The sequence below is a fragment of the Phocoena sinus genome, chromosome 17 (genome assembly GCF_008692025.1).
Source record: "Phocoena sinus isolate mPhoSin1 chromosome 17, mPhoSin1.pri, whole genome shotgun sequence".
NCBI classification, from domain to species: domain Eukaryota; kingdom Metazoa; phylum Chordata; class Mammalia; order Artiodactyla; family Phocoenidae; genus Phocoena; species Phocoena sinus.
In genome coordinates, this window is record NC_045779.1 from 65,230,674 (window position 1) to 65,253,222 (window position 22,549).

The 22,549-nt window shown below is 47.9% G+C and overlaps 1 protein-coding gene across 8 annotated transcripts in view; it reads left to right on the top strand.

The window, feature by feature from the left end:
* The window catches only part of LOC116742650, an 83,521-nt gene extending 62,628 nt beyond the window's left edge, over window positions 1-20,893 (top strand). For 4 of the 8 annotated variants that reach the window (XM_032610438.1, XM_032610439.1, XM_032610440.1 and 1 more), the window contains 3 exons: window positions 12,901-13,152; window positions 13,366-13,451; window positions 18,464-20,893. In XM_032610438.1, the coding sequence (XP_032466329.1) occupies window positions 12,901-13,152; window positions 13,366-13,451; window positions 18,464-18,895 (770 nt within the window). In that variant the 3' untranslated portion in view covers window positions 18,896-20,893. Of the gene's footprint in view, window positions 1-3,811; window positions 3,876-12,900; window positions 13,153-13,365; window positions 13,452-16,212; window positions 16,290-18,463 lie in introns of those variants that run through there. The other 4 variants (XR_004346528.1, XR_004346529.1, XM_032610442.1 and 1 more) reach the window with 3 other exon arrangements.
* The last annotated feature ends 1,656 nt before the right edge of the window (window positions 20,894-22,549 follow it).

Sequence of the window (22,549 nt, forward strand, 5' to 3'; positions counted from 1 at the left end):
GGAGGGTGGGGCTGAAATTTCCAACCCCGTAATCACTTGGCTGGTTTCCCTGGCAACCAGCCCCCATCCTTAGGTGAAGTAGGGGCTTTCCAAAAGTTACCTCACTTAAATAACAAAAGACACCTTGATCACTCTCTTCACTTAGGAAATTCCAAGAGTTTTAGGACTGTTATGTGAGGAACCAGGATGAAATCACAGTCACATTTGTGCTACGTAATTCCTGCACTTGGTAGACCGATTAAATTTTTTTATTGAAAAAAACTAGTGTCATTCATTTTAATTTTTCTGATTTAATAGTAATTTACATTCCTCTGATGTCATTCTTTTTTTTAATTAATTTTTATTAGAGTATAGTTGCTTTACAATGTTTTGTTAGTTTCTGCTGTACAGCAAAGTGAATCAGCTATATGTATACTTATATCCCCTCTTTTTTGGATTTCCTTCCCATTTAGGTCACCACAGAGTATTGGGTAGAGTTCCCTGTGCTATACAGTCTGTTCTCATTAGTTATCTATTTTATACATATTAGTGTATATATGTCAATCCAACTCTCCCAATTCATCCCACTCCCCCTTCCCCCCTTTGTATCCAAACTGTCTTCGTGCATCTATTCCACATCGGTGTACAGAGAGCCAAGATTTTGGCAGCAGTATCCATACGTCTGTTCTCTACGTCTGTGCCTCTAGTTCTGCTTTGCAAAGAAGTTCATCTGTATCATTTTTCTAGATTCCACATATAAGCGATATTCTACTATAGATGTTTTTCTCTTTCTGACTTCACTCTGTATGACACAGACTGATTACATTTTTGCCATGCGGGGAGAGCTGGTTCATGGGATTGAGGAGCTTTCCTTGGTTGGGGACCCTGGACTCCGGGGCAGGGAAACCGCTGTGCAGGGACAGCCCAAGTTCCTGCAGGCTCAGGCAGGAAGTCCCGCTCACGTGCTTCCCCCACCCTGCCCCTCACTTCCAGGCCCAGCTCTCCACCCTGTCCCCTAGGCCACGTCAACCCTTTCTAACTTATTTCTGGAAAATGCGCTGAGAACAGGAAAGGCCCCTTCATGGGGTTGGGATTGGATGTGATTTCCCTGGGAACCAGGACTGAGGGGCTCCGCAGCCTTCCCGGACCGTAAAATCCCTGCCTCTCACCGGAGGGGCGGCGCTGGAGGGAGTCCGGAGGTGCCCCCCGGCCTCTGACTCCTCCCCGTGGGGCGGGGGCGGGGCCTTGCCGGCCAGGAGCAAAAGGAAGCACTGAGGCTGAAGGAGCGAGGCGGCTGGCTGGTATCCCGCACAAGCACGCTCCGTCACTGTAAATTATTTACGCGCCATATGGAGGCCGGAGAGGCTCCTTGACCGACACGTTAATGAGAAGCCCGAGGATCCTGCCTTGGCCGGGATTCCTGGGGGCTGGGGGGCGAGTGGAGAGGACATCCCCCTGATTGGAAACCTGCAGTGAGTCCCCATCTTCTGCAGGAACAGTCTGAACTCCATAGCCCAGCACTCAAGGCCTCTTTCAAGACGCAGCTCTGACACCTGCCCGCCCCCCGCTTCAGGCAGGGCGGCGTCTCACTGCCCTGCACGCTGTTCTCACCCCCAGACCTCTGTGTCATGTGCTCTCTCCCCAGCCCCCCCGGCCCCCCAGTCCCTTCTGCTTCTCAGCATCAGCATCCTTAAAGGCACAGCTCAGACGTCACCGCCTCTGCGTGGCCTCCCCTCTCATCCACTGGAGGGTGAACTTGCTCCTTCCTCGTGCCCCCCTAGCCCTGCGCATCCTCCTTAGCAGCGTGGCCTCCGGTCTGAATTGAGACACCAGCTGCATCCTTTGCTGAGAAATCTTGTTTCCTCAAGCAGAACTAGAGACAACGATGGTCTCTGCGTAAAGCTCTGTGGGGAGGATCAAATATACAGCCAGCTTTACACAGTGCTTTGCACCCACGAATCACACCATGGATGAGAATTCCTCATTATTATTATTATTATTAATATAGGACTGTTTTCCTGTGTTGTAATCACTTTCGTCATAAGCCTCACTCTTACTAGACTCTGCCCTACTGGAGTGCAGTGGCCATGGTCTTATTCATCTCTGTTAAAAAACAAAATTCAACTGAGTAAATGTGAAGATCTAATTGGCCTTACTCAAAGACTCATGAATCAGGCAGGATGCCATCCAGGTACTCCAAGGCGTTGGACCAAATGAAAGGTTTTTATAGGCAGAAGGAGGGGCAAAAAGGTATCTGCAAAGGAAAAGAAAAGATGATTTCAGGGCAGAACGTCTTCTTTTGGGAACAGGGACCAGCAGGGGTCTGCGTCATGCAGACTGACTCTTCTTCCTTTGGGGGAGGGATGGAGAAGGCCCCTGTGACAGATTACCTCATTGGTGCTGACCAGAAAATTCCAGACTGGCTGATTAAGATTACATTTTGGGGGAAGGTCAAAATTGCAATTAAGTCAGGTTTTATTTATTTTTAAATTTTTATTTATTTATTTAATTTATTTATTTTTGGCTGCATTGGGTCTTCACTGTGGTGCACGGGCTTCTTATTGCGGTGGCTTCTCTAGTTGCGGAGCACGAGCTCTAGAGCGCAGGCTCAGTAGTTGTCGCACATGGGCTTAGTAGTTGTGGAGCACGGGCTTAGTTGCTCCGCAGCATGTGGGATCTTCCTGGACCAGGGCTCGAACCTGTGTCCCCTGCATTGGCAGGTGGATTCTTAACCACTGCGCCACCAGGGAAGCCTGAAGTCATGTTTTAAATCCAGATTTGGTATCATGAGATTTAGCACAAGCAACCCCGTTTTGGGCCTGCGGTTTTCTCTTTAATATCTCTAAACGCTCTGCTTCTAGCCCAGTGCCTGGCACTTAGTAGGTGTTCAATAAAGAGTATATTTTCAATGGTAGCGCACATGTATAATATCCAACATCTACTGAGTGCTTACTATCACCAGTGCTTGGCACACAGCAGGTGCTCAATAAAGGAAAATGCAACTGGATTTCAACAACGTGAGCATGTATCGAGGACCTACCAGGTACCAAGGGCTAGATATGCAAGATATGTGGGGGGCGGGGAAGAGCTAAGGGTCAGGATGCCTGTGTACAGAGACTGCCAATAAGAGATAGGGTGATGCCAGTGTGGCACTTTCATCAGCTCATCTATTCATTAAGGCATTTGTTGTGCCAGGCTCTGGGGAGACAGAGATGAATAAAATGCACTCCTGGTCCTTGAGGAGACCTGACTGGGTACATAAAACTTACGAAACAGGCAGGTAACTGCTGTTCTAGAGGCATGAACGAGGTGGGCTCTGGGCTTAGGGGACAGAACCACTGGATTGAGAATCAGTTTGTAAAGGAAGGGGGCTGGGGAGCTGGATGAGATGGGCTGTGACTTTGCACGTGCTGGTCCTTTTGCCTGGGACATCTCTCCTTATCCTGCCTGCCTCAGATGACGTGTCCTCTCCTCAGGGGATCCCCTCGGAAAGCCCACGTCCTCATCACTCTATCATTACACCTTGTTCATTTCTTCTCAAGCACTAGCCATAGTCCTTAGTGAATTAAAGGCAGGGAAGGAAAGGGAATGTTATTTCTTGAACACCTACTATGTGCCAGGCACTGGGCTCTTCAACTGACAAACAACATTTAATTTTCCCGATGCTCCAGGAGCGTCCATATTATTTTCCTCATTTCGAAGACTACTAAAGAGACTCCAAGAGGGCAAATGCCTTTGCCCAGGGTCACTGGCCAGGAAGTGGTGGAACTGGATTTGGAATCCAGGGCCGGCTGTCTCCCCGCATCCACGGAGCTTTCATGGCACCGGGAGAGGCCAAGTAGGCAAGAAGGGAAACGGAATGATTCGTTTACTGCCCCAGGCATTTTCAGCAACAAGTAAGTGATTTCCCTCATTCCCAGTCTGCCCTTTAAGCAGAGGCTTGGCAGCTGGGCACCAGGCTGCAGAAAAACAGGTCTTCTCCTTAACTCAGCAGCACCACCTGCAGGATCTGAGTGAACCCTGCAATAAAAAGATCAGGAGCGAGAGGTGGGAGGGGATCCTGGAGAAGGGACCTGAGACGTCACCTAACGACCTTTGGTCTTAAAAAGGAGCAGATTGAGACAAAGACAGGAACTTACTCAGTCACACTGTTAGTGATGTCAGATTTGAAGCTGTATCTCTCCTGACTCCCAGTTCAGTACCCTCTTCCCTCCCACCCTCCCTTCTTCCTCTCCACCTTCCTCCGCCCCCCTCACTTTCATTCTCATTCTCTGTGTTTCACCTCTTTCTTTCTTTCTTTCTCTCTCTCTCATTCAGTAAGCAGTAACTGAGCACTCAATATGTCTTGGGCATATTCATTCTGGTGGGATATAAATATCGATAGTTAAAATGTGCCTTTTAGGATTAATGTTTAATTATGGATTAATTGCCATTAACAATGTACTTTATCATTACAACTAAGACTTACATTACTGTGTACCAGGCACTAGGCTAAAGCATGATCTCAGTGGGTCCTCACAGGTGAGGACACTAAGGCTTAGAGAGGTTTACGAATGTGCCCAGCATGGTTCAGTAGTTGCGGAGCAGGGATTCAAACCCAGATCCTTCTGACCTCAGAGCCAGAGATCTTAATCACTCTGTTGTATTTACTCTTTAAAGTATCCAAGGTTAGTTCAAGAAGAATCCATACTCTAATTAGGATGCTACTGCTATTTAAAATAATTACTTATTTCCTGTCTAAGTGGGGTGCTGACTCTCTTCTCAAATTCGTTGCTTCTGAAATCCCTAGGAGTTTATACTGACGTTCTACTCTGTACCAGGCACTGTGCTAGGTGCTAGGGACACAGAGGTGACCGTAATTCAGCTAGAACCTTGTGGCCTTGTAGATGTCAGTCTTAAGACATAGCAATTGGCAAGATATTCTAATAGAAGCATGGCACAACTCCAGGGGGCGCCATTCATACTGTCGCTGATGGGATGGCACCCCCTGAATTGGGCAGTGTGCTGCCTGTGTGACTGTATATGGTGGCACTGACCCAGTGGGATGGGAACAAGGGACGGGGCACAGGGGAGAGGGATGGGGACCAATCACTTCCGCCTTTGCAGGGTAGGGGAACTTCATGGCAGAGGGCACTGGAGTGTGAACGCTGCCAAAGCTGTACAGACTTGGATTTCCTGTTCTCTTCAACTGGGAAGTAGGGTTAAGTTTTGAGGAAATTTGTCTCTGTGTTTCGACCTGTAGAGCAGAAAGTGTATTTCAGTTTCCATTTTTGCATTAGCTCCCGAGTTGCATTTTGTTTTAAGTCCCTGGGAAATTTGCCTTCATTCTCACTTTTGGGTGGATGGGTAGTTTCTTTCTGGGTGGTTGGTTGCTTAAATTGGAGCTCACCGATTGCAGGGGGTGTGTCTAAAACAGGAAGATCAAGTATGGGCAACCTTGTAGCTGTTTAAGGAATTCTCTGACCAAACCACAGGACAGTGACCCCACAGTGGCCCCAGAGAACGGGAGCCTTCATCTCACAGATAACAGCACCCCGTCTCTCCACATCTCCCCTCATTCTCCTCACTATCTAAGAGCACTTTGTGTGTGTGTGCAAATTTTACTTTATTTCACTTAGAGTAGAAAAACAAAAGGCAATTTTTTTCATTTTCCAAATATAAAATGATTTCATAATAATGACTATACTTTAAAATAATCAATCAATCAATTAATTAATTTTTGGCTGCGTTGGGTCTTCGTTGCTGCACGTGGGCTTTCTCTAATTGCGGTGAGTGGGGGCTACTCTTCGTTGTGGCGCACGGGCTTCTCATTGCGGTGGCTTCTCCTGTTGCGGAGCACGGGCTCTAGGCATGCGGGCTTCAGTAGTGGCTCGCAGGCTTAGTTGCTCCGAGACAGGTGGGATTCTCCCGGACCAGGGCTGGAACCCGTGTCCCCTGCATTGGCAGAACAATGACTATACTTTGAAGATGCTAATTCAGACCCCACTAGGGAGGGCATGGTGACAATCACAGGATTTGGTTGGGCCAGTTACTAGAAGGGTGCCGAGGGTGCAAAGGTGTTAAAAAAAAAAAAAAAAAAAGAACCTGCTTCCAGCCCTCTGGGAGCTCTCACTCTGTGGCTGACCCTGCAGCCACAGGAATGACCACTGTGGGAAAGTCTGGCAGTGATGAAGGAGGAGTGATGAAGCAGGAGGTTCCCGCCCCCAGGACCCCTTTAATGGCAGAGCAAGGAGATGGGGGAGAGACTCTCTTCTGTTCTGCCCTGGGAGAAAGACGCTCGCCAGCCTCCTGATTTCACATTAATTCAGAGAAGAAAGGTTCCTTTCTTCCCATGTGGTGGGCTAAACATCCGGACTGGGACCACAATCATCTTAGAAATCAGCTATTGCAATACATCCCTTTAAGCTGAAGCACCTCTGCTAGTCATCATTGTAAGGTTAATGCTGTGGAAAAAGCTACGAACTAGGAATTCAGATGCCTGGGTTTCGGCTGCCCCTAGCCAGCTGATTCTGGGCAAGTCACGTCATTTTCCTCTCTGAGGCCTCCCCTGTGGAATGAGGGATTGGGCCAGATGAATTCCCATGCTCTTTTGGAGTCTGAGTCTTTGGGACTTCTGAGTCCCCTTGTTATGTTACTTTCATTTCTAGCATATTATTGCATTTCTGGCTAAATAGACTGCTTCTTTGGTCCAGGGCTTGTTGGCTTCAGTTCCATTTGTCATTCCTGTGTCAGCTGGTTTCTAGCTGGGTCCGGCCAACGGGAGGCACTGGACAATTATTGAAGGGCATTGGGAAGGGAGAAACCAGGGCATTTCTCACTGCCCCCCCCCCACCCCAGCTGCCTTCAGAAGGATCTGGCAGAGGTTGCATTTCTTCCTTGCCTCTGGCTCCCACTATGGTTCCAGCTTCTTATAGGGTGACCACAGGCCTTAGGTTGTTATGGTCCTGCCTCCTTCCTCTATCCCTCCAGCAAAGGGATTTCCTGCTATTATTATTATTTTTTTTTAATTTATTTTGTTTATTTTTGGCCATGCTGGGTCTTTGTTGCTGTGCGTGGGCTTTATCTAGTTGCGAGCGGGGGCTACTTGTCCTTGCGGTGCGCGGGCTTCTCATTGCGGTGGCTTCTCTTGTTGTGGAGCACAGGCTCTAGGCATGCGGGCTTCAGTAATTGTGGCTCATGGGCTCAGTAGTTGTGGCTCGTGGGCTCTAGAACTCAGGCTCAGTAGTTGTGGCACACAGGCTTAATTGCTCCACAGCATGTGGGATCTTCCCAGACCAGGGCTTGACCTGTGTCCCCTGCATTGGCAGGTGGGTTCTTAACCACTGTGCCACCCGGGAAGCCCTTCTTGCTATTACTAATCTCTGGGTCACCCCCATTATTTTCTGGTGGGCTTTCCAACCCTTCCATCACCTGTGGAACCCACTTCCTATATTAATCTCTCCCGGTTCCAAATACTTAGAATGGTTTCTAGTCACTTGGTTGGACTTTGACTGAGCCTTTCAAAGTTTTGTTGGCTTTACCTTGTAACAGCCAGCAATAAAAGTGATGATATAATGTGGATGATTATAACCCCTTACTTGGGATATAACCTCACATATTACAAAGCTTTCACTCGGGTTCTGTAATCTGAGTCTCACAGTAACAATGTGATGTAAGAAAGGCATTTATCATGAATTCTACTTTACAGAAGAGGAAATGATCTCACAGAGCTCAGACAGCTGGGGAGTCTTGATAGAGCTGGAACCAGAACCCAAGGCTTTTGATTTCTCATCTAGCTTTCTGTCCCTCTCTTTTTCATCATTATCCCACTCACCCCACTGGAATGGTGACTTAGTGTTGGTCTTTTAGGATGTTGTTTTCTAAAGCGTGGGGCACAAACCATCAGTTGAGGGTGTATTAATTATCTATTGTTGTGTAACAAATGACCCCTACACTTCATGGTTTAAAACAGCATCATTTATTATTTTGGAAATGGTCCATGCATGCATTGATGCTGTCTCCATTCCACATTTTCTGGGTTGATTGTTCTTGGAGCTGGACCAAGAGTGGGTTGAGCTTTGAGGAAGGGGAAGGCTTTGAGATTGTACTTTCCAACAGTTTGAGATGGGGCCTGGCTGTGGTGTGCTGATGAGTTGGCTGACATGCAGCCCCGAATACACAGGCTTCTGCCCTCGGCAGACCCGGCCCAAAAAGCAGCCTGTAACCAAGGGACGGGACAAGTGGAGGAAACATAAACTTATTTCTATTCAACTCATTAAATAGGAAAGACCACTGTGTCTTTCTCTCTATCCATATTCGTCACCTCTGTACTGTAGGGACTTATAAAACCATTAGGAAGAAAATGATTTTATATTCCTAAGCCCTCAGGGATCAAAGATTGGGGGAAGGTTCAGGGTCACCATATCCATCACATCCATCACTTTGTCACCGTCAATAAATATTTATATTTACCCATGCTCACCTTGTGCTATTCTCTTCCTCCCTGCCAAGGCTCTCACCTCAGTTATTTCTGGAAGTCCCAGGGGATGGCTCATGTGTACATGTGAACTCCGTCCTTCTGGCTCCCATGTAGTGTTTACTCTTCGCTTTGTCATCTCCAGCTTTCTGCTCTGATGTCTACAGCCAAGTTTTGGTGGCTCTTGCCAAGGCTGGTGTGACTGGTATCTGTATCGGGGCTACTGTCTCCATCTAGCATCTCACTGTGTTCCTGACGACTCGAGGAGAACGCCTATCTCTGTTTGCATCTTGTCTGCAAGACAAGGCCACCTTGCCTCTTAATAGACAAGGAGATTTTAATGGAATAATTCTAATTTTTGTTTGCTTCGGTTTCAACTTCTCTGCTCACAGGTTCTGGGTCAAGCTCCAATATGTAAAGAGGCTACTGAGAAATTTCTGAGCCATTGCACTCAAGCTGTCCCTTTGTTTTTTGCATTGCCCCACTTATCCCCTTGGAACAGTGCCCCAACGCTCTTCTTTTAGGATGACGTTTACTAAGGTATTGGGCACAAACCATTGGTGAGGGGTGTGTTAGTTATCTATTGCTGTGTAACAAATTATTCCAATACTTAGTGGCTTCAAACAGCATCATTTAGTATCTCACAGCTTTATCTGGGTCAGGAATCCAAGAGAGGCTTAACTGGGTCCTCTGGCTCTGGGACTCTCATGTGGCTGAAGTCTTCTCAAGGCTTGACTGGGAAGGTTCTGCTTTCTAGTTCGCTCCTACGGTTGTTGGCAGGATTTAGTTTCTTGCACTGAGGACCTCAGTTCCTCAGGAGCTGTTGGCTGGAGGCCCTCCTTGGTTCCTTGCCATGTGGATCCCTCCACAGAGCATCACACAACACAGCACTGGCTTCATCAAAATGAACAAGTGAGAGGAAGAGAGACTGCAAACGAGACAGGAGTCACAGTCTCTTGCAATCTCATCTTGGAATTGGCATCCCATCACTTTTTTTCCTATTAATTAGAAACAAGTAACTAGGTTCAGCCCACAATCAGGAGGGGATTATACAAGGGTTGAATAACAGGAGATGAGAAGTAAACGACCATGATAGATGAGCCCACGTGGCAAGGAGCTGTGGGTACCTCTTGGATCTGAGGAGAGCCTCTAGCTGGCAGCCGGCATGCAGCCAGGACCCTCAGTGAAACAGCCACCGGAAATCTGCCAACAGCCTACATGAACTTGGAAGTCGGTTCTTTCCCAGTGGAGGAGTCTCCAGATGAGAACGCATTCCAGCGGACACCTGGATTGTAGCCTGGTGGACCCTAAGCAGAGAACCCAGTTAAGCAATGCCTGAATTCCTGACTGTGAGGAAATAAATATGTGCTGTTTTTAGCCTCTAAGTTTGTGGTAACATGTTGCACAGCAATAGAAAAAATCTAATTCACCTCCTCTAAGACACATGTGAAAATCTAGAAAACATTTCAGGGCACAGCAAATTCGACTATCTAATTTTGTTTAACAGTTGTCGTTAGGTTCCAAATATTTTTGAAATCTTCAGAAGGACAAAACCCTCAAATACAATTTTAACAAGTCTTGGTGGAAAATCAGTCTGTCAAGAGACAACTTAGCCACATCTGCAGAGCTGAGTAAAGGGTACTTATTTGATACAGATGAGGAATGCAACTAGGAGGAGGACATTCTTTGAATAAGTCATTGAGAAGATGCCTTTCCTCAGCTAAGTGAAGATTGTGGAGGAAAAAGATGAGAGGCTACATTGATTTTTTTCCTTTTAAGTCTGTGATCTGGAAAAAAAAAGGATGAAAGAGAATGGCGGGAAGTTGACACTGAGTGGGCCAAAAAGCAACTGTCTCTTGGCCTTGGAGAGTCTAATTAATTTATTTCTGAGAGCTCAGCACTGGCTGGTCACAGGCTTTGGAAGGACTCACATCGTATGCATGGCTGGGGCTGGTATGACTAGTGGGCAAGGCCCTGGCCTTGATTTAACTGGTGGTCGGCATTAGGGGAGTCTGTTGAGACAGAGACATTGTAACCAGGGTTTTTATTCATTTTAGACTGGCTCCATATCATATTTCAGTGCCAGTGTCTGCCTAATTTAATATTAAGAGTTAAATGATTTGTGCACTTTTAGTATAACAACTATTTTTCATTGAAGAATCTGTCTTAGTTTGGGTGCTCCCAAAAGCAGACCCCAGGCAGAGATTTGGGTGCCAGCAGTCAATACGGAGGTGATCTGAGGAAGCTTCCTTAGGGGAGTAAGGCAGTCATCCAGGGAAAGGCGGAAGCCAGTGAAGGTGCATGAATGAGTCAGTTGTCACTGTGGGCTCCTGGGATTCAGTCGTGCTAGGGACTCTTTAAGAGGCAGTATTGGCTGATCTCGAAATCGCTGCACTGAGGGATGAGGTAACTGGGGTATTTATTTACTAATTCTTGTCCTGTATTAGTTGAGGGTCACTCATGGAAGCATTATCTCCCTGGCCTGCCCTGAGAGAGGGGGGTGCACTCCTGTGGCCGAGAAAGAGCTCAGACCAAGAGATGTAGGGGTTTGGAGTAAGTAGGCAGAGGAGTATATGGGAACTGTCACCAAACTGCAGGTGACCTGCGGGATGAGCTGATGGGATGAGGGTAGGACGTTGGCGTGTATGAAGTGCAACAGTAATATCCAAAAAGAATGGGAGCCTACAATAGGACATGCCTTTTCAAGCATATTGAGTAACCGGGCTCATTTGGAGAGTCAGCCTTCCAGGTCTGGAAACACTATAAAACTGACTCAAGCCAAGATGCTATTGCAGTTAGGGACCACAGCTGCTCATGCCACCTTGTCTCAGAAGCCCAGCCTCTGGCCTCTCTTTGTTAGCTGCCTTTAATTTGTTGGACCCTGGACCTGTGGATGACCAGGTGGCAATGACAAGATGAGGGAAGTACAAGGCAGGACCCCAGAAAGAATTTTGAGGCCATGACAAGCCAGACGCATCTCTGTGACTCTTAGAGCATTCTTGCTGTAACAGGTATCCTTTGCATTAAGAGTAATGAGTCATCTCTTGTTTAAAACATGGCAAGTAGCTGAGATTATTAAGAGTAAAAATGAACGTCCTTGTCCCGGAAGGGAAGGAATTGGTCAAACACTAAGATTTGAACTTAATAGCGAGACTATGAGAATGAAGAATTACTTTTCAAACTCAGATCACTCATGTGAGCAATGCTATTAATAATTGCTAACATTTATTGAATGGTTACCACATGCTGGGCTTTCTGCTATGCTTTTTATGTGCCTGACCTCACCGACTCCTCACAATAACCCAATGAGAGAGGTATTCTGTATATCTCCAGTTCATATATGCGGGAAGTGGGACTTGGGTTAAGTACCTTGCCTAGGTCCTGGGAATAGCAAGGGCAGAACTGGGATCTGAAGTCAGGTGGGACTTTATGAACTTGAGAAGTTCTGTAAGATGACCGCTAAGATTGAGTATGCCCTCTAAAACGGTTTGCGTATAGGTGGGCCAAGGGGTAACTGGGTTGTTATTGTTAGGTTGGGGGCCTGGGTTTCATAAACTGCTAATGTGAGAAGACCATCAAGACATCCTGATGTTGCCAAGGGCAGATGCCAAGTCGCCTTGTATTCATGGAAGTGTCCGTGGGTGCTAAATGGTTGGAATAGACCCTGTGGACCACTCCCTGCCCTAACATCCCAAATGTGGGTCCAGATCTCCCAGGAGCGTCCAGCCTTCATGGAGTGGGAGGCTCTGGAGTAATGATGTCCTGGGAATTGGGTGACTGTGATGCTTATTTGGGGTTCCACCCTTTGCTGGCTGTTTGACTTCAGCCAAGGGACTTAGTCACCAGGGAAATTACTTTTCTCATCTGTAAAATGAAGATTATGAGACCTGACTCTTGCCTTCCTCACCGGGAGGGCAGGAGATCGCCTCACCAGAGTCTTTTGATCTGCTTGAGGGCACCCTGCTTAATTGCCCAGCCAGGCACTCGAGCAGCTGGGTGAAAGTTTTTTTTTTTTTTTTTTTTTTTTTTGCGGTACGCGGGCCTCTCACCGCTGCGGCCTCTCCCGCCGCGGAGCACAGGCTCCGGACGCGCAGGCCCAGCGGCCATGGCTCACGGGCCCAGCAGCATGCGGGATGCGTGATCCTCCCGGACCGGGGCACGAACCCGCGTCCCCTGCATCGGCAGGCGGACTCCCAACCACTGCGCCACCACGGAAGCCCGGGTGAAAGTTTTATGACCCGAGATTCCCACAGCCCATTATCCACATGCTCCCAGAAGCCCTCTGAGGTTTTCAATGAGAGATTTGGCTGGCGAAGGTTCTGCCAGGCCATGAGCAGAGATTTCTCAGAGCCTTAGTCATGGAATAGGCGGTTTCCCAGGGAAACTCTTGCCAAGGCTTCCATTTATTCATGTAATATTTCTTAAGAGCTCCGATGCACACATGGCGATTTCTCACCCCTCCCCAGGCTTGTCCACAGCAGTCATCTCTGGTGTCGTGGAATCCTGCCAGCTCTCAAGGACAACTCTTGGCCAGTTTAGCCAGAGCCTGGATGTGCTCTGTGCCCTCCGGTTCCAGCTTTTAAAAGGCTTCTTCAAGAGAGTAGTCTGTCCACGTCCTCACTTCTTGTCTGGACCATCACAAAAGCCTCCTAAAGACTCTCCCTGCCTCCAGCCCCGCTTTCTCTCTGTCTGCCACACTACATCCCGACGCACAGGAGGTATTGCTTCCCTCCTCAAAACCCATCAACCCTTCCCCATTGGCCACTTGGTAAAAATGGAGCAAATTCACCTGGCACTGAAAGCCCTGCTCTAACTCGAAAGCTGGCCCCCCCCATTTCCTTTCTTTCCCCATTTCTCCTCTCTTTCTATGGTCAGTTCATTGATTAAGTTTGCCATTCTACTTTATTCCCTTATCACCTCCTATGTGCCAGGAGCTGCATTACACTCTGGGGAACAAAGTGAGAGCCCTGTTCTCATGAGGCTCACGGCCTCCTGGGAGATACAGACACGTACACTGGTGAGTGCCGGCCGTGCAGTTGGGTAAGTGCCATAACATGGGAAATGGAGGGTCAACTGGAGGGAGCCCATTGGAGGGAAGCCTGATCTTCCTGGGGTGAGGGTGATGATTGGGATGCAGACTGACAGAGTCAGATGTGGACGGTGGGAGTGGAAAGCGTGTCCCATCAAGAGTGACTCTGGTGTGAAAGAGGGCGCAGGAAGTTGGGGAGACTGACACAACTATGGCAGTTCACGGCTTGGGAAGCAGCCCAGTTTCTGAAGGTCCTGGTGAGCCTTGCCTGGACCTTTTCCTGGAAGAAAAGGAACCGGAAGCAGGGTGTGGTCTCCGCCCTCCTTGCTGCGCAGCCTGGCAGGTACTCTCAGACTCTCAGGCCTTCGCCAGGGCTGGTGTTTCTCCCTCAGGGCCCCTCCCTCCTTTCCCCACCTCTCCCTGTTCTCCTCCTGCTGTGGTTCTACCCATCTTTCATGAGTCCCTTCAAATGCCATCTGGATCTGGGATCAGTATTCATTGTTCCTTCCTCTGGACACTTCGAGTCCATCGCTGGTATGTTACTGTTTATTGTATTTCACCTTATATTTTATGTCAGTTGCACCTGTTTTTCTCCCTCACAGGACTGAAAGTTCCTTAAAGGGCATATTAACCTTGGAATATTTACTTCTGCATTTCCCACAGCACTTAGCATACAATGCTTTGAGCCAGGCTTTCCTCAAGCTCCAGTTCCTCTGCTTATTAGCAACGTGATCTTGGACGAGTTACTTTATCTGTGAGACCTCGAGTTGTCTCATCTATAGAATGGGGATCTTGATTTCTATTGGACAAGGTAATTGTGAGGATCACCTGGTTAGCACTCAATAAGCAGTAGTTGCCCTCCTCTCTCCTCTGTTCTCTAGCTCATAAAGATTGCTGCAACATCTTGGGAAAGCATCCCTGAGGGAGGGGTACCTCACTTTTCCTGTGGGTCCAGAGGAAGTGTCCGGTGCCCAGGTGAGATCCCATCTGCACTGGTTTGCTGAGTACCTGGGCAGAAAGGCAGGATATCAACACCATTGGTGGAGCCTTGGTTATCAGTGGCGGGCGACACCACCCAATTCTAATCTGATCATTTTTTTTTTTAACACCTTCCATGGAACACTCATCCTTAATGTAAACAAAAAGAAAATGCTGGAAAGGAATCGCAAAACAAATTAAATCATGTGCGTTTCCTTGTCTAGGATTATGCCCTAAACCAAGGTAGGCTCCCAGGGAGAGGAGAAACAGCGGTCTGCCTATGAGTCTTCCCCTTTTCTACCTGGTCGCTGCTCAGCCTGTGTAAGGAATCTGTACTCTGAGACGACAAGGGTCATTGTCATGGCCCTGGTCGTCCTTGACAGCACCATCAGCAGCTGGCTGCTTCTTCCCTTCGTCACTGCCATTTGGTGGGGGGCGGGAGGCAGGGCAGAGCCCCATCTCCTATGCCATTCTCTGGAGCCCTCATCTGCATACATAGTCTCGAAAGTCCCAATCCTGCGTTTGTACAAACTTGATTCTCACTGCAACCCTGCGAGGCAGGTTGAACAACTGCCATTATCTTAATCAGTGAGGAATCCAGTTGCAGAGGAGTCAGGTGACTTGCCCAAGTGATGGCACGAGCCGGGAGAGGAGAGGGGGCCTGCAGGGCTGGGGCTGAGCCTCAGGTGGTTTGAGCCTGAAGTGGGTCTTTCGAAAGTGAGGACAGCCTTGTTTCTGGGCAGCCAGTCCTGGTTCCTCCTGATATAATAGTGTCTGAGGAATTTTTTTAAAGCACCAGTGAAAGCCAATTCCTTTTTCTACCTCCTTTTGGTACTTGGAACTCCCACTGTGTGCCTGGGACATGGAAGTATTGGCTGCATGAATAAAGATTGAAGGAGCACATGAAGAATAGAAAGAAGATAAGAGTTTGCCCTGGGGTTTATGAGGCGGGTGTGATTTCTGGAATATTCCACAGATGCTCTTACCCTTCCTGCCTTGACTCATAGACGTGTGAAATCCCATCAACATATTCATCCTCGTTGGAAGTACTAGAGACAGATCTTCCCTCTCTCTATTGCTTTACTCATGTTTCCTCATGGGAAGAACAGCTGTGTTGTCATATTGGGGATACTGGGAAAGACTGGTGTTCACTGAGTCACATCTGTCTGTGGAGCAGGGTTTCACGTCTCTTTCTCCTTCTGGACCTGCTGGATTCTTTTTTTTTTTTTTTTTTTTTTTATTTATTTATTTATGGCTGTGTTGGGTCTTCGTTTCTGTGCGAGGGCTTTCTCTAGTTGTGGCAAGCAGGGGCCACTCTTCATCGCGGTGCGCAGGCCTCTCACTATCACGGTCTCTCTTGTTGCGGAGCACAGGCTCCAGACGCGCAGGCTCAGTAATTGTGGCTCATGGGCCCAGTCGCTCTGCAGCATGTGGGATCTTCCCAGACCAGGGCTCGAACCCGTGTTCCCTGCATTGGCAGGCAGATTCTCAACCACTGCGCCACCAGGGAAGCCCGACCTGCTGGATTCTGACATAGTTCCTTGCACTTTTGCTCTTCATACTTTAAACTACCTTCCCTCTCCCTGCAGCTGTTTTAGGAAAAGTGTTGGCTAAAGAACAGAGATGATTCCTTTCTTTTTTTGCCAGCCTCTTAATTAATTAAAAAAAAAAGTCTACTTCAATCAGGTAGGGTGTGCAAGGTTTAGAATTCCAAGAGACACATATCAGCAAACGGATTTTTCAACAAGACCTTTTCCATTTTCTACTCAAGATAATATTGAGATATAATCATGTGTCACCTGCACTGCCTTCTCAGCTGTCTGCTGGAGAGAGTTCCTTCCTTGACTCGTGAGTGCTATGTGGGTGGGCTCCTTTTGGTGGGCGGTAGGAGGTCCTGGGGCCTTGGTTCTCAAACCCAGCTGTACATCATAGTCACCCTGACCACTTGAAACAGAATTCCCTGGAGGTGGGCCCAGGCATTGGGATTTTTTTTTAAAAACTCCCCTTATCTAGAATATGGATCCAGATGGCATATCCATATTCTAACATGCGATGTGAACCACTGCTCCGAGGCAGTCTCCATTTCTAAAGAGAGAAATACACCTTTACATTAAATAAGGTGAATTTTTTTCATTTCTACAGACAGTTCCTTCTATCTATTATCTAGTGGGAATAAGCACCCAGTGGGAGAAGCACCCTAGTACCTGGTGGGAGAAGAAGGGATGAGAAATGGTACTTTCAGCTCCAGCGCCTCCTAAGAGCCTGGAGTCTATAGACCTTCATCCTTTAATCCTCACACCACCTTAAGGGAGGTGTCACCATTCAAATGGAATTCAAGTGAAGAGACTGTAGCTCAGAGAAATTTAGGGACATGCCTGAGGCTTACATGGTCAGTCGGGTAGAACTAGGATTTGAATGCAGGCCTGCTTGGCCCCAAAGCCCAGTTCCCTTGCTCCCTACCTGTGGGTTGCACCCTGTGGCCCCTTCAGTATCTTACAGACCCTATGGTGGCAGTTTAGACCCACTCCTGCTCCAAGGCCTCTGGATGACAGGATCTGTTATAATCGTACCCTCCAGATTGCCTGGGGAAGCCTTGTGGCCAAGGGTCCTTTCCTCTTAACCCAAAGGACCACCCAATATTCCTAAAATTCCCCAAAGTCAGCCTACATATTAATCTCCCAGCCTGTCCCTTTTTTTTTTTTTTTTTTTTTTCCGTACGTGGCCCTCTCACCACTGCAGCCCCTCCCGTTGCGGAGCACAGGCTCCGGACGCGCAGGCCCAGTGGCCATGGCTCACGGGCCCAGCCACTCTGCGGCATGTGGGATCTTCCCGGACCGGGGCACGAACCCGTGTCCCCTGCATCGGCCAACCACTGCGCCACCAGGGAAGCCTTTTCCCTTTTCTTCATTGAACATTACTTGTTTTAAATGTTTTACAAATTTAAGGTCATTGGATCTTTATAATAACCCCATGAGGTGTATATCATTATCTCCATTTCTCAGATCAGAAAATTGACATCTCACGACATTCAGTGAGTTGTCTGAGGTCACATAATTAGGACGTGGTTGATCCAGGATTCTAATCTGGACATTGGAGTTCCAGAATCTCTTCTCTAACCACTAAACTACACAGGTCACACAAACTTGCTATGAAAACACGAGCTTGAGGTGCCCGGGGGGCGGTGAGAATTTGGAATCCACGGAGATGATCAGCTCACAGGGAAGCAGAGCTGGAAAAGGGCTCAGAGAAACCAATGCCTCCTCCTTTATCAGGAGACGGCTAGGCTTCTGGGGAAACTGAGGCCCATGAGGGGAAGTGAGGTCAAACGTTCCCAGCATGATCTTGGTGCTCCAGAAGCTTAAAGGCTAATGAGGGGTGACTGAACCAAATCTCTTTAAAATGAAAACCACAAACATTTTTTTATTATGGAAACTTAAAACATATCCCAAAGTAGAAAGAATGGTTTCATGGACCCATGCATCCTTCACTCAGTTGAACAATTATCAACATTTTGCCAGTCTCATTTCATCTATCACCTCCCAGTGATTTTAGAGTAGGGAATAGAATTTTTAAAATAAATCCCAGAACCCTCTTATTTTACACATAAACAGCCCAGTGTCCGAATTCATTCTGTTGGAGGATTTGGGGGAGAAAATGAGGCCTAGACCAGCCCTCTGGGGGAAGGGCGCTGCCGTTTTCTGCAACAAAGGAAGATTCGCGCACATCTGTCCATCCCTGGACCTTGATTCCGGGCTGTGACCCCCCTCCCCTGCGAGTAATGCCGGGGCCTGTCAGACTCAGGCAGCGCCTGGTGGAAAGAAGCACTTTGTGAATGCTGTCTGTAACCAGGACAAGAAAAAAAAATGTGCTGAGTGGATCCCTCATGCGCAATCATCCTCTTTTCCCGAATGAACCTCCTGTCCTCTGTGGGGCGTCTGAGCCCTGCCAGATGGGTGTCGATGTCAGCTGAGTCACCCGTGTCATTCCTATTATCTCATTTACCCGTGTTTGTCATTTTCCAGCAGCATGACTCACCCGGCCCAGAGGAAAATGCAGAGCCTGGAGAGGTGAGTCTTTTATGGAACCCTCACAGCCACACCTTGGAAGCAAAATCCTTTCCCTCTGAACTCTCATCTGAGCACCCAAAAGAAGGGGCGAGAAAGGCCGAGGGGCTTTTGGACCTTTTGGAAGGGCCACTGGTCAGCGTGACAGGCTCTGGACTAGGTCTAGATAGACTCGTGGAATTCTGGAAAATCTCGATCCCACGCTCCAACCTGCCTGCTGGGTCTTCCCAGAGGGTGTGTTGTTCTTGGACTGGGCCCTTCAGTAGCCGAGGAGAGAAAGCTGTCTACCCAGCGCCCAAAGAAGCATTCTTCTCTAGAGGCTGCCAAGGTGGAAAGCAGGAGGAGGCCAGTGGAGCGTGCCCACTCTTGGCCCCTTCCCGGGCTCGATGACATCCATCCCTACACAGTGTTGGCCTCCTGGGCTGGGCATGGGCGCCGTGCTTGGTTCCCCATCCATTCCTCCTTGGAAGAGAGGAGAGGAGTCCTTTTACATCGTCTCTGGACCACGGCAGACATTGGGCCTCCTGCCTCTAGGTAGCCTTCCACCTCTCCATCACCCAGGGCTTTGCTCTTTACACAGCAGTTGAAGTGACCCTTGCAGGTGGTAGAATGGATGGTAACACTCCCCTGTTTAAAAGTCTGCAGGGGCTTCCCTGGCACGTAAAATAAAATTCATATCATCACCAGGACCTACAGTCTTGGTATCCAAAGTGTGGTCCACCAGCCTCGGGGTGGGGGAGGAGGCCTGGTTAGAAATGCAGAACCTCATGTCCCACCCCAGACTTGCTGAGCCAGAAGGCACATCCGTATCACATTAAAGTGTGAGACACTCTACAACGCACGTGGGCCCAGTGGATGGAGCCTAACCTTGAGTCCTTCTCAGAATCACCTGGGGAGTTTTCACAGTGCTCATGCCCAGCCCCAAGGCCCCAGGGATCCTGATTCAGTGGCCCCTCACTACCACCTGGAAGGTAGGTTTTATGGGTCCTGCACCTGCAACCGAAGAAGCCAACTCTCAGAGAGGTATGGCATCCAAGGGCACCCCGCCGTGCAGAGGCTGAGACTGTTAGATGGATTCATCTCTGGCTGCAAAGGCAAGAGGAACTGAGAGTAAGGGCTCTGGATCCAGGCTTCTCTGGGTCTGATTCCTGCTGCACCACATACAAACTGGGCAAATCATTTATCATCTGAGCTTTATTTTCCTTATTTGTAAAACAAGTGTAAAAAAGAACTCATGTCACAGCGATGGTAAGAAGATTAAATGAGATACTGTGCTTAGGATGGCATGTGAAGAGCTTAGTAAATGTTACCTGCCACTATTATCATGGTTATTTATTTTTCCTCACCCTCAGATTTTTGGCCTTTTAAGCAACAGAAGCTCTGAATTATCTGGCTCTAGGCTTTTCTCTAGTGGTTCCATGGCCTATGTGGCACAGTGGAAAAGGCATGAGCTTTGGAGTTCTCTTGTTTGTTGTATGATTTAAACAGGCCACTAGGCCTCTCTAATCCTCTGTGTTCCTTATCTGTGAAATGGGGACATGAACACCCATCTCCAGTTGTGGGCTGAAAATAGGATGTGAAGTCAGGTACAAGGCCTGATCATACTGGGCCTTAGTCAGTCTGATCTTGTTAGAATGCGCGTCACGGGTACACCATCAAAGCATCGTCCTTGAAATTTCACCCTACATACCTACATATACCAATGTCACCAAAAAAAAAAAAAAAAAAAAAGCACAACCTGAAGTGTGAGAACTATGTTTTATTCAGCGGATTTTTCTGAGGACTGAAGTCTGGAAGACAGCCTCTCAGATGGCTCTGATGGACTGCTCCTAAGAGGTAAGGGGGAGCCAGGATACACAGGAGTTTTGCAACAAAAACCAGGTGGCCGGAACATCAAAAAATGACTGTTAATTGAAGAAAAGCAGACCTCTCAAGTTAATGAAGTTAGCATTTTCTCTGTCTGGGAAGATGCAAGAGTCTGGAGTCATTGAAATCATTCCTTTGATGTGCACCTTCACTACCTAGGGTCAGTATCCTACATTTCTGTATCCCGAATCCCCTCAGGGTGCACAGCTGGGGGCAGCTACAGTGGCTGCTGGCTTGATGGTTGCAACATTTTTTGTTTACTTACATGGCAGGTGACATTTTTCATCAACAGTAATAACCTTGAGCAGCAGGGCCCCTAGGGGAAGATGAGTTCCTCTCTCTGGACAGGAGTCCAGCGTTGGCATTCTAGGCAGATCCCACTCTCTTTTCTAATACTAAGGGAATTGAGAACACAAAGGTGAAATGCAATGCGTCACCAACCAGAGCCACCTCAGCCCAGTCTGAGGGGCAGAGAGCACAGGTTCTGGAGTCCCGCTATCTGGATGCACATTGATTCTACCCTTATTAGCTGTGTGACTTTAGGCAAGTGGTTTAACCTCTCTGTTCTTCATTTTCCCTGACTGTAAATTAGGGTCGTACCATCTACCCCACTGAATGACTGTAAGGGTGGAATGTGTTAATAAAGGGAAACGCTTTGAGTCATGTTTAGCACGTAGCAAGAGCTCCGTAACTGTTCTACACTCACTCCCTGGTTAGCTGCAGTGTCTCTTTTGTGATCCCACCTAACAGGATTTGCAATGTTCTGTTCGTTAATCTTGTTTTGCCATGAGCTCATCTTTGTGTTCCCAGAGCCTAGCAGCAGAGGGTTGGATACATACTTGGTGTTTATTACTATTATTATTTTTGTCAGGAGAAGTGAGAGTGCTCAGTGATCAGCTGACATGAGCTAGATGCCTGCAAACCAGTGTCACAGGAATTAGGCTCAAATTAGCAAGACCTGCGGCCACAGTCCAGGAATGCCTGGTCCCAGGCCTGGAGTAACCCTAATCGCATCAGTGGGAGAGAATTACTCACCACCTGTGCTGTGCCAGGGGCTGTGCATGTGCACGCCCCTCACTTACGCCCGTGGTGTTGGAAAGACTGGCACGTGACAATTCAACACCGGAGAGAAAGCATTCTCACTGTCAGCCAATCACCAAACTCTCAGACTTTTATCAAAGTCTCTTTCTGTCCACACTGAGTCAGGCAGAGAGGGAGCTTTCAGACTCTTAGAATGGAGCATCTGTCAGAGAAGCAAACGTTTCTCTTGCTAAAACTGACATTGATGCATTTTATGCAATCGAAATTCTGTCTTTTTACCAAATTCTAAGTCACTTAGGAGTCCCTTCTTGTGAGGAGGTGAGAAAAACCTTCCCCTTCCATAGGTACATTTTCATGTTGTTTTTACAAACGCTCATACAGCACTATTCTTCCAGACACTGTTTAAGTACTTTATAACTATTAGCTTATTCTAACCTTCACAATGACCCTTGGAGGCAGGTAGCATACCCCATTGTTATAGATGAGAAAACTAAGGCACAGAGAGCTAATTGTCCAAGACTCACAGCCAGTATCACAGAGGCAAGGGTCTACTAGCTTGGCTCCAGAATCTGGATCAGATCCCTAGGCTGTGTCATGTCATTTAATTCTTGCAACCTTCGTTCTGTAACCATCCTGCAAGGTAGCTATTTTCTCAGAGGGCACTGAGGCTCTGAGAAGTTAACTTTGCTCAAGGTTACACAGACTTAAGTGACAGGGCCGCAGTGGGAATTCACTGCTGTCTGACTCCAAAGTGACAGCAGCTTGAGCTGAATGCTCAGTCCATGGTGGAAGAATATTCCACCTTCACAGGTGTCAATACGATGGGCGCTTTCCTCACATCTCCTGTGGACAGTCAGCAGCTCCCACTACTTGAATTCTCCTTTCTCTTTTTGCATTTTCTTTCTTCATCCCCACTTCTCACAGGGTTTGGAACCTGTAGTTGAATGCTGGATGGTGGTGCTGATAATCAAGGGCATCTTTGCCTTGTCGTTCACTATAACGAGAGTGTAGCTGGTATTTTCCTCTTTGTTTTCCAAGGACATTGGAGTACTGGTGGTTCCTCGGGGAACAGGCAGAGCCTTGCAGAGGGAGGAAGAAGGCGGTGGTACTGACCGAAGCTCTGCCTCTTGTTTGCAG